Source organism: Microtus oregoni, unplaced genomic scaffold, assembly GCF_018167655.1.
Source record: "Microtus oregoni isolate MIOR12 unplaced genomic scaffold, Mior012 000000F_ref0000247, whole genome shotgun sequence".
NCBI classification, from domain to species: Eukaryota; Metazoa; Chordata; class Mammalia; order Rodentia; family Cricetidae; genus Microtus; species Microtus oregoni.
Genome location: NW_024543059.1, coordinates 9,861,460 through 9,873,985, shown reverse-complemented (window position 1 = coordinate 9,873,985; position 12,526 = coordinate 9,861,460). Strand labels below are relative to the sequence as shown.

At 38.8% G+C, this 12,526-nt stretch overlaps 1 protein-coding gene across 5 annotated transcripts in view; it reads right to left on the bottom strand.

Moving 5' to 3' along the window:
• Positions 1-12,526, bottom strand: part of Grm5 (glutamate metabotropic receptor 5) — a 363,712-nt gene that overhangs the window by 7,483 nt on the left and 343,703 nt on the right. For 4 of the 5 annotated variants that reach the window (XM_041666785.1, XM_041666947.1, XM_041666697.1 and 1 more), the window contains one exon: positions 11,290-11,385. The exons of the other annotated variant lie outside the window; for it this stretch is intronic. In XM_041666785.1, coding sequence (XP_041522719.1) covers positions 11,290-11,385 — 96 coding nt within the window. The remainder of the gene's footprint in view (positions 1-11,289; positions 11,386-12,526) is intronic. 5 annotated transcript variants of the gene reach the window in all.

Below are 12,526 nucleotides of genomic sequence, written 5' to 3'. Positions count from 1 at the left end.
TCCTTCCCTCTCTCTATCCCTTCCTCCCTCTCTCCCCCTTCCTTCCTTCCTTCCTTCCTTCCTTCCTTCCTTCCTTCTTATTTGTTTCAGCTTAATTGTCTTATAAAAAGCATCTCTCCAACCCCTACTCACTTGGATTCTCATGACCCCAGCATTTAGGCATGTAGTGACTCTGTCTTATATCTTCCTCACCTTCTGGGTGGGATGCCTTAAAGGCACAGTTTGTTCATTGTCATACTCACAACATCTAGAGACTTGTACAGAGTATGAATTATTTTAAGTTATTTTTGTAGGCAATAATTAGCCAGATCTATGCACTTCATTTAAAACATGTTTATATTTTTATCTGTTTCAACTACATTTTAAAAATTGAGTATCAGTAAAATTCAATACTTTTGTTTTTAGGTCATTTATTTTGTAGTACGTACAAAGACATTTTATTAACTAAGCATAAAAACATATCTTGATATCTATAATGAAAATCGCAATCATTTTTTAACTCATATATATGTATGAACTACATGAGCACATACACACACATGCACACACACAGATACACACACACTGGTTTTAGTGATTTATCTCAGTGGTGAAAGTTTATGGAGACAGGAGAGAGTCTGGGTAATGGAGAAGAGACAGGACTCAGGTTCTGTGATCTTGACAGACCAACCACTTAAGATCTTTCCTTACCAGCAAAGAGTAGGAGAATAAACATCTGCTCACATTACCTCTAGGAGGAACCCAGATGATCGCTTGGCATTCAACCAAATATCGCACCTCTGCAATTACAGAGGGCTATTCATTATCTACACGAAGGAACGTATATTGGTTACTTCATGAGAAGCGTTGTTTCAGTTGCAGGATTATATCTTTGGTCTAGTGGACAGAGGTAAGAAAAAGGCAAGGGGGTTTTCCTTTACTTGTCTCTAGTTTTTAACCTTTCCCCAGTACATGTACTGAATTTCAAAAGAGAAGTGAAAGAGGAAGGGGCAGGATAAGACCGTCCCTCCAGTTGGGGAGAGGGGAAAATATCACTTCTTGTTCATTCAAAGAGCATTAATCCCTTTCAAAGTATATACTATAATATTTAACATCTCCCTTTTATGGCAATTTTCTCTTTATTGTGGAAAGAAAGAAATTGTAATGTTATTTGAGAGAGAGCTATCATTGAGTGGTTGACTCCTGTTGTTTACATTACAGGACCGCCAAAATGGTACATTTTATTTGGATTTTTAACAGTTGTTCTTCGCCCCTTCTGTGTAGGACACTTACATAATTCATTCATTGCAACAGGCTCTGAGTGCCAGGTTGGTGATCTCTCCTGTCTCCCTATTCCCCCTCTCTATCTGAGGAAATAGGAGCATCTTGCCCCAGCATGTCAACATTAGGCAGCAACATCAGAGTTTGACCAACACAAGAGGCTGTAGAATATATAATGATTCTGTTACTATTAAAGGCAGCTGAACAATCTATGTGGTTTTTGTCCTTCCCCAGAGCTAATTTGGGGTTGTGGTATGATAAAAGAAAGCATATAAGCATTGTAATTTTCATTTCATTGAATTAAAATAAAACCTTAACTTTTTTTTTCATGGAAGGGTTTATTAGAGCCTTACTAACTTATGGTATTTCAGGACATAAGAATAATCAAATTTATTCCCTGAAAGATATTTCTTTAAAATGGTCTTCACTAACGAAGCTCCTTGTTTGTGTGTTTTGATTTTGAGGTTAGCCAGAAAAGAATTGTACTGCAATTATGTACTGCCTAAGATAAAAATATTTATAAAAATGTAAGAAACTTGAAATATCCTTAGCTAATGATGCCTGTAGAATTATATCAGAAAATAGTAGGCTAATGAGAGAATTAATAAATTAAGTCTAACACAAGCAGAAAATCTGCAATAGTGCTTACGCTGTTTGAAAAAAACCCACTTTTGTTAATATACTTTACTTTCTATTTTTCTTGAACTACAAAGTGCTAAAGTTTTATAAGAAAAACAAGAGGTTAACATTTTTATATTCAGACTTTTCCGAAGTAGGTAAAAAAAAAAATGAGCTTTGCTTAAACGTTGACATCCTGAGTTTTAAAATTACGTTAAGAAACACACTATAATATCATAATATATTTCATAATATAATATGAAAATGGAGGCCTGATCTATATAAGTTTCCTCAATTATAGCATAAATGTATGTAAAAACTATCTTAGTAATAGAAACAATTTGATATCTCTGGTGATGTATGCATTAGAGACATATTCACAGAAAACACTTAACTGTAAGGACCAAACCACCAAACACAGATGCCAAACTCAAATGACACCATCTTCTATGTGCATAGTGCTGTATAAAGGATGTTCAGGGGAAATCTGATTGTTAGGGTGAGTGGGATCAATGCCTTTTAAAAGATGGTAAATTCAGTGAGATTAGGTTGCTTACCCTACATATTTGGAGATAATAAATGTCCATATGAGACAAAGGCCACATCATGACTTTCACTTTCCCTATCAATGCCCATGATAACTAAACACACACACAAACATTCAAAAACAGACACACAGAGACAGACACACACAGGCACACAAACAGATCTCTCTCTCTCTCTCTCTCTCTCTCTCTCTCTCTCTCTCACACACACACACACACACACACACACACATTAATGTTTCCTTTTCTTATTTTATGGAAGAAAAACATTAGGTAGGGTTTGGAGATAGTTTGTGCTTTAAGTAGGTAAGGTTAATCATGTGATTTATATTGTTTTACCACATGTCTCAGTACTTCTTAGTCATACAGTTGCTCAGAGAAGCAAGAAAGTTCCTCCACACCATGCTGGTCATTAATTCTGATAGCATCAGTTGACCAGATACCAACCTTTGCCAGAGATAACGACTAGATGCCTTGATGAAGGCACTCAAAACCAACACCCATGCATGTTAATATTACGTGGCAGTTTTCAGTTTTTATTCATGTTTTAAAACAATAAAACCACTTTTCTGGGCTGTTATCTCTGACTAATTTTTGCAATTTCAATCAATGGTGCATATTTTAACTGTATGAGTTATCTACAGTCGGGCGATTTTAGCATTTTTGGCATGGTGGTTTGAAAGAGAATGGCCCCATAGAAGACTGTGTACTATTGTTCTGTTAAAGGAACACAGCAATAAAATGACTCCTAATGACTTATGCTACAGCCATCGATCAGTGCCTTGCTCAGCCATCACCAGCAAAACTTTTTTTGTGGCTGATGGGAACTAACACAGAGACAGACAACTGAACGATATGCAGATAGTAAGAGATTTTGGAGCACTCATTTCTAAATGAAATTTCTTCATCCAACTTCTTCAATCAGAGCTCAGGGGCTATGTGCAGAAGAAGAGACAGAAACATGAGAAGGTTCCCAGAGGATGGATGACTCAAAGGAAGCAGTGTCTTCCAGACATAAGAGGACTGATACACTTATGACTCACAGAGATGAAGGCAGAACTCACAGGGCCTGTGTAGGTTCAAATCAGATGGAATCTCAGTGCTGACAGAGGAAAGTGGACATGGTCTCTCACCCCTAAACAAGAAGCTATCTAAAATTTAGACATCCTAAAAAGGAAAAAAAATTATCCAATGGAATCTTATGTGAACGTATAAGATTCCCTCCCATCCCCTGTCCCCTTCTGCCATCTCCCATGATCCCCCATGCTCCCAATTTATTCAAAAGATCTTGTCTTTTTCTACTTTATGTAGATTAGATCTCTTGTATGTCTTTCTTAAGATCCTTTCTGCTATCTAGGTTCCCTGGAATTGTGAATTGTAGGCTGGTTTTTCTTTGCTCTATGTCTAAAAGCCACTTTTGAATGGGTACATAAGATATTTGTCTTTCTGGGTCTAGGTTACCTCATTCAATATGATGTTTTCTAGATCCATCCATTTTCCTGCAAATTTCAAGGTGTCATTATTTTTTTCTGCTGTGCAGTACTCCAATTGTGTAAATGTACTACATTTTCCTTATCCATTCTTTGGTTGAGGGGCATTTAGGTTGTTTCCAGGGTTTTGGCTATGACAGACAATTCTGCTATGAACATAGTTGAGCACATGACCTTGTGGTACAATTAAGCATTCTTTGGGTATATACCCAAAGTGGTATTGCTGGGTCTTGAGGATGGTTGTTTACTAATTTTCTGAGAAATTGCCATACTGATATCCAAAAGGGCTGTACCAGCTTGCACTCCCATCAACAATGGAGGAGGGCTTCCTTTACCCCAATGCTTTTGATTTTGTAGATGAGAATTATTAACAAGTAAGACATATTTCAAAGGTGAGAGAGAAATGAGACCAAGAGAAAATATAAATACAAAAGACGGCTATTAGTATTTAGTCACAATATTTTGTCAGAGATGAGTTGTTTTTTTCCTTTTCTTAGAACTGTTATGAGGGGGAAGATCGGAGGTTGGAGGCTGTGAAGGGCAAAGACATTGAGGCATCGTGGGGCACAAGGACAATCTTTCAATTTGCAGAGCTTTGATACGTGACACATGACAAAGAATTCAAACCTTTACAGGATGGAAAAGACATTGCCAGCAGCATTATCCAAAGGAAGCCACATTCCCACAATGGATGAAAGACATCCAGGCTTCAGTGAGTGATGGAACATAGTGAAATGTCGCGAGAGTGAAAGACGTTGCTCTTCCCTCAAGGAAGCACAATCCAAAGTTCAGAAACCCACACAGAATGTTCAAGAGATAGCCAATAGTCTTGTTTGACCATGTGGGGATGGAGTAGCAGTCAAAGCTTCAAAAGGCAGAATTTGGAACATTTTATCCACTATAAGAATTCAGTGTATCTAATGCTGTATATTAGTTCTTTTTCTAGGTTGTTTGACCGTAAGGCACCATTATCTACTTCTTGAACCTTCTCCTCTGCTTCACTCAACGGTGGTGTTTCAAATATAGCACCACGTCCATACAGGGTGATCTTAAAACCTCATTTTTTAAAAAAGTTAATTGGTCCCTTAGAGATTGAAGAACAGAGAAGTGACTCAAGCAAAACAGTGTTAAGAGGTAGCGTTGATAATATAGCATTGATATTATATTATATTACCTTAGCATCATGCTGTGCCATGATGCTAAGGTATAAACGAGTGTGAAAAGAGGGAAAATGGAATGGAATGTACTGGCGGGAAAACTAGGGGGAAGCACATTTGCTTTTTCCCATTGGGTTTTCTTCTTAACATAAGATAATTTCAGGAAAAAAAAAGTTGCTACTGAAAAAAATAAATGTTTCCAGAAATGATTTTCAAGTAAAGTGAGCATTAATGTATTCTAAAGACTAGGAACTTGGCCTGGAGGGATGGCTCAGCCATTAAAGGCTAGGCTCACAACCAAAAATATAAGACTAGGAACTTTAAGTAACATGGATAAACAAATCCACCAAGGTCCCTATTGCTTATTTGACAGAGGAATGTATTCCACCATGTATAATGCAAAAAAAATAAATAAAAATAAAAAAACCCTTTCTGTCAGTTCTGATGATGTGGATTTTTTCTTCTATCTCTACTATCGGCGGCTATATATTTCTGTGAGAATTGCCTCAAAGATTAGTTCTTCTCAGGGCTTTAATCTCTAACAAAACTCTCATAGAAGACCCACTTGGTCATCTCTTCTGTGGTTTAACGGCAAGAGAAAGTCTATTCAGAAGTTGTTAAAGTACCTTATGCTACTGCTACCACAACAGTTGTACCCACGTTCCCTTAAACAGTCAGTAACTCACAAGTAGAAAGTGCCATTGCGCTTGTACAAATGTTTGTCATCCTGTTGAGCCACTGCAGTGTTCTTACTTAAATTAATTGCTTTCTTTTGAGCCATCGCGATTCACCTACTAGCTCTGAAATCTGAAGCCTAAACTATAGATCATCATGACATATATGTTCCAAGCTTTGTGTCAAGTATTCCAACTTAGATTAGAAGGAAGTTTAGTTTTGTGTATGTTTTTTTTTTAGATTGGAAATTATTTCTTTTTCAGAATCACTACAAGATTCACATTGCAAATTATTAAAGAAAAACAAAAACAAAATACAGTTGTTTATATCTGTGGGTTGGTCTGGGAACTCAGCCGTATGATAAACCATGCATAAAACCTAGGATAGTGGTTGGCAATAGAGTCCTGAGAGAGTAATGATCCCTTTCAATAGAACTTCACTGCTTTCGAATTGTTTTTACCTGTGATGTCATATTCGACCTTCACAACAGTTGTGTGTCCTATCACTCTCCGACCTGGGCAAGTTAACTTGCAAGTTAACTCCCACACTACATCTAGAACACCCCCAGAGCAGGAGCTGTGTGCATGTCTAGTGCTTAGAATGGGACCAGGTGTCAAATTGCAGGCTGAGAGAGTTAGTGAAATTTGGCAAATTCTACAATCCTAAGTGTTCAGTATACACAGGTGTTATTACTGCAGATAGGAAAACTCAGTTGTATGAATCGTAACGAAATTGCCCAAGTCAAAGTGACTGAAAGAACATTATGCCAAATATCTGAGGCAGGCATGGCATCATGGTGAAAAGCTGTTAGGTGTGGAAAGTACATTTCACATGTTTTAGAATTTACTGTATGTATAAGGCATCCTGTTTTGTGTATAAGCAATGAGCCAACGTCTCAAAACAAAACTGTGCGGAGGAGTAAGTTTAAACTGGTTTATGAGACATGGAATTAGCTAAAATGATTAATTCAAATTTCAGAATACTCAACTTCACTGTCTAGTTTCTGCTCACTTTTCCACAGTTCCTACCTAAGAGGCACACGGCAAAGTGCAGTGTATACAATTGCCAGAGTTTATCCATAGTATAAAGGGAGAATAAAAGTAGAAAGTACTCTACAAAATCCAGCACTCACTTGACGTCATTACAGTTTTAACCTCCGGACTGTAAAGCAAGTGTCTTCTTTTTCTGCTTGACTTCTTTCATCAGAAAGTATTTTAATTTGTTTCTCCCTTACTATAGAAACTAATGAACTACAGAAGGTATTGTCTCAAAATATTTGCCTATATATTTGTATAACTAGAACGACATAAAAAATCATGAAATACGTGTAGAACTGGGCGAGGAAATTTATGTGAAGTTAGCTTTCGGGAGGATAGCATCAAAGACTCAGTAGTCCTGATCTTTCATTGACCACCCAGCTGGTCTCCGTTGCAATGAAAAGGCACACACTCTTTCTTCTGTCGACAGAATGGTGTGTCTTAGCCTTTCTACTAATTTAACAATGACTATCATATTTCCACCAGACTCTGTAAGACATTATTGAACATCTGCAACTGCTAAAATAAGATGCTATATACACTAGATGAAATCAGTTATTCAAAGAATTAGATGTTAACACTTCCTAAAACTAATGTCATGAAATACCAACAATAAAAATCCCCCCTTTTTCATAAAAAAAATCCCACACTACCCATGTTTCTTTAAATAACGATGAGGGACTGCACGTCTCTCTACTTCTCTGGACTAAAGCGGCTCTTTCTCAGAGACAGACTAACCAGGCTTCTCTTCATGGGGAAGCATAAACTCGTCAGAACACAGACTCCAGCAACTGTTCCCTATGTCCCTGTGGGGACTGGAGATAATAATATCCTTTGGTCATCCTTGAGGGTGGACCATCTGTGCGTGAACCTACATGGCAACAACAGGGCTGAGAGCGTGCCCGTGTCTACAGCACTTCCCTGACAGGGATCTTTTACTTTTGCAGCTAGAAAGATTCTGCCACACACGCTAAGACACACACTGTGAAAAGTTGCACTATATTCAGACACGTGAACGTACACAAACTGTGAATGTAAAGAGAAGATAGAACTTCATTAAGCTAGCGTGCCAATAGCGTCATGTTTTGGTCTAATTCTTTTACCAATGTTTGGGTGAAGACAAGAGACTAGAAGTGAATGAGTATGAAGATGAATTTTGATTATCAGCTTGACAGGATTTTGAATCATCATGGAAACAGTCTCCAGGCTTATCCAGGAGGCATTATCAGAACTAGGTTAACCCAGGTGATACTATTATAGGTTAGCCCACGTGATACTATTATTTAGGTGGGCGATTCTATTTTGTAAGCTCAGGAGAGTAAATAAATATTTTCCCCTAAATATAAAGGAGAAAGCAAGATGAGCACCAGCACCCATCACCTCGACTTCCTGACAGCTAATGCAATGGGACAACTGCCGAAAATCCCTGCCACCCTGACTTCCTCCAAACAATAAGCTATACCCTCAACAGGTGACCCAAATGAGCATTTCTGTGTTTATGCTCCGTTAGATCAGCTGGTTTGTCACCTGGCAATGAGAAAAGTAACTAATATGGAGAACTGCCTATGGATCTGGCAATATAGCAATGGAAGATAATGTGACAGAGTCAGCTTTGCTGTGGTTACAGTATTGTTGACTCTCTTCAGCAGCTGCCAAAGCTCTAGGGGAATAAGTGCAGATATGAATTTTCCTATCTATTCTATAATTTCCCTAAAGAAACCAAGTATGTGAAAGAAGAATGTCTCTGCTGGGTTTCTGTGGTTAATTGAGTTTCTTTTAGCTCTTTCCTGTGACTGTGTCTTCAATGAACAGCACAGGACAGGATCAAGTCTTCACAAAGGAAGGGGGGTGTGTGACTGTGTGTCACTAGTCTAGAGACTTCAGGAAGATCAGGAAAAGAATGAAGCCATGGCAGCAGGCAAGGCAAGGCCTGTAGGTATCGCATATGTATCTATTACTCTTCTGTTAAATCTTCAATTCTACATAAGCAAATTGAAACTATTCTAGTTCTTCACCTAAAAACTGCTTTCATAAAAATTGTTTCCATCTTGACCTATTTTCTCTTAATGTTCATTTAAAACTCGTTACTACAACTTATTTACTTATGTATAAAGTATAAAATTGGGGAAAAAGAATATACTCGTCTTGTTAAGTTTGGCCTTACTTTTTGTAATTTTTTAGGTCTTTTCCCCTCCTGAGTTATTCTTAGATGATCAAAGCACATCCTTTCCTTACTCTGTCCACCTTCCCGTCAGACCCTCTTTTCTTCCTCTCAATTTCTATTTGATGCCAAGGACATTAGAATAAAAGTTATAATGAAAAGATCATTTGTGCCCAAATAACTCTGCTTATCTGTGGGGCCTAGATATTATTTCAAGAAAATGCCTTTATTTATGCTTTCACTAGCCCCCCCTCTTCCTTCTAGGATATATCAGTGAAATAAGCCTTCTCATTACCTTGACCATATTCACCCAAGTGAACACAAAAACACGAATGGCATTTTGCTTTTGTAAAAAAAAATGTGGGTTCTTCTTGAAGTATATTTTAAAATGGTTACATCTTTATGTCTGAATCTGACTCAGACATACTTGGTCTATTGGGTTGGGTGTGCCCAAGCTCCACATTCTCTGCACTATTCTTTCTGTCCTATTTTTGTTATTAGTCAAGACAGCATTTATAAAATCCAATTTCTGGACTGACCAGATCTGAGAGTTTTATAAAATTTATCAAAACCCCCAAGACCAATTAATGAAATAACTGGGAACAAGTGCTTCTCTTAAATAGCTCCTCAGAATCTCCCAGATGAATAGCTTAGTACAAAATGCCAGTTTTGTGTGTGTGTGTGTGTGTGTGTGTGTGTGTATCTGCAGCTATACCGAAATGCCCTGGGAATCCTGCTATACAACAAAGTCTGGTGTTGTGTGTCCATGATGTCCTCCAGTGTGTTTGATAGTCAGTGAGTCACGTGCTGGATCTTGGAACACCAGCTATAGATTTCTTATTGCAAGTCCTTCTGAACAGAGCTTTCCAGCTCTCTTTTGATGTAATCACTGTTACCTTGTCTACTCTACTACAAAGGCGCTGGCTTGTTTCCCACGGGTAGAAGTTATACCATTTTGCATTATCTAGGTGACAGGAAGTCAGGTCTGTTGAATCACTTCCATAAACTCTCAGTTGAGACCCAAGAAGGGATTGTGGGCAGAAGTGTGGGCGTGGACATGAAAGTGCCTACACGTGTACACACTCATTGCACTGTCTCTGGGAGTCATGAACCCAGGTGGGGAAGCTCTTGGCTATAGCTTCTGGGATGTCAACCACATAGTTCCTGGAAGCATTTTCACAGACTGCTGTGACTAGACCCCAGCAGTGACACAGTGCCGTGGTCCTTGAAAGAAGGGAGCCATTATTGTGCAAATGGCAGAGATCCCACCACTGAGGAAGCAAACAGAATGTTTGGGAGGTAAAAGTTCAGCAGGAGTCAACGGTCTTATCTTTCGATCACACAGCTACACAGCTGGGCCTCAAGCTCGCAGCACATGCAAACACAAGTGGACGCACTGCTTCCTGAACTTTCTCTTTTCTCACGTATATGACAATCTGGAACCCTTTCCCTTACAGCTCTATACCACAGAAGAATTGAGAAATGACCCAAAAAGTATTTAGCAGAAGAGTTAGCCACAGTGAGTGATTTCACAGCATATGTTTTTTTTCCCCGCATTCTAGAATTGTTGAAGACAATCCTGATTGCCTATGTCTCTAGAGCCCTGTTCTTAAAACGCAGTTGCATGCAAGAAAAGCACGTTCATTCCATGCAACACAGCTCAGTTGTTGCCTCTAGTTCCAAGTACAGGGTACAACTCAGTTGGCAGCTCCTAGTACAGAGAAACATGCACAGCACAACGATAGGAAGTATTCATCACCAACACAACAAAGTCAAGGAGCTGCAAAGTTGTAGTAGCCAGAGGAGGATCAACTTTCCTTATTTCCGTTAAAGGAATGTCTCTTGCATTATCACCCACTTGTTTGCCATTGTCTTTGCTCTTGGCTCTTCCATATTACATTCGATGCAACTCAGATTAATTTCCAGGCTCAGTGTTCCCTCAGTTGCAATCCTTCCCTCAAATCCAGCCCTTATCTTTTGCATTGCTTTCATTAAAAAAAATTTGATATTCCTAAAATGTGGATTTCCTCCAATATCTTCTACTTTGCAAACTCCAGAACCGTTTTGGCCAATAAATTAAAATCCAGGGAAGAACTGACTGTTAGCTAAGGCTTCAGACATGCAAAGCGCACAACCCTAAGAAACAGCAGCATCTGGGACAGGAGGCTCCCATTAGTTGACATGAGGATGGCATAGGTTTTACAGATCAAACATACACAACAAACCAGTGGTGGCTTACTGAATGGAATGCATAATTGAGCCAGGACTCAGACTAGGGAGCCGCCTCTTCCTATAGCTAGCGTACATTTATTTCACACCACCTCAGGCCACTCACAGTTAGCTTACCTGCTCATGGTTGCTCTCCCACCATTCCCCATACTCCCTTTGGGGGTGAAACACTCTATTTCCGACTTGTGCTGGGCCAGTCTCCTGTCTTTGTACCTGGTGAGCATGAACAAGGACAGGAGCAAACAGAAAGATGTGATTGTGTGCTTCACCGCCAGGTTGAGGAAGAGCCGTGACTACAAACATGGTCACCCTGCACCAAAACAAGGATTTCTGCTTCTCACTGTAATGGAAGCTACCTTCCATTACAAGGGTTAGCCTTGATGATGCCAATAGTATATAGAAAAATTGGAAATGAGTTTGTTACTTGGGGGTTAAAACAAACACAGTATACTCTTTACATAACATATTGATCTGTAAATTCATCACATTCTTTAATCAATGGCCAAAAGAATACAATCCCTAGCATCTAGAAGAGATGATAGTCAATAGGATTTGTTTAGCGCTTACCATGCATCAGTCTTTGTACTAGAGCTTTACCTAAACTTTTTCCTGTCAGCAGTCCTGAGACAGAGGCTCTGCTGTGGTTATTTCCATGTTACTGAAGAAGAGATGTAAAATTGCAAAGATTAAGTAAATTGACAAAAGACAAACAAAAGTTGTTAATTTGGGCTTTCAATGCAAAGTCAAAGTTTGGAACCCAACTGTAGCCTTCTATCTTTAAGTTTTTGCAACTAAACTATGTCATTGTTTCACCTTACTGAGGATAGGATATCTGAATTTATTTTACATACTGGTAATATTAAAAGAAAAAGGGCCTCTTTTATATTTATGAAAGGTTCCTATAAACATTGAAAGTATGAAATTCAGCCGGACGGTGGTGGCTCACACCTTTAATCCCAACATAGAGGCTGGAGGCAGAGACTGGTGGATCTCTATGAGTTCAAGGCCAGCCTGGTTTACTAGCACTAGTTCCAGGACAGGCTCCAAAGCGATAGAGAAACCCTCTCTCACAGAAAAAAAAAAAAAAAAAAAGGTTTGAAAGTCAGCTTTGGGTGGCTCATAATTTGGACTGTGCCTCAAATCAGTTTTGTAGCAGAACCAATCACTCACCTCCCCAGGGAGCTACTGGTTGTGTTGTCAAGAATGAGTACTGCACTCCCTTTAATTCAGATGTAGAAGATGAGCCATTTTAAGGGCTCTTTTGAGATGGAATGAAAGCTTGTGTAGAAATAGTCTTACTCATTGTTTTAAATATGTGGAATAAGAAGAGAAACAGCCAGTTCTGGCTTCAAAT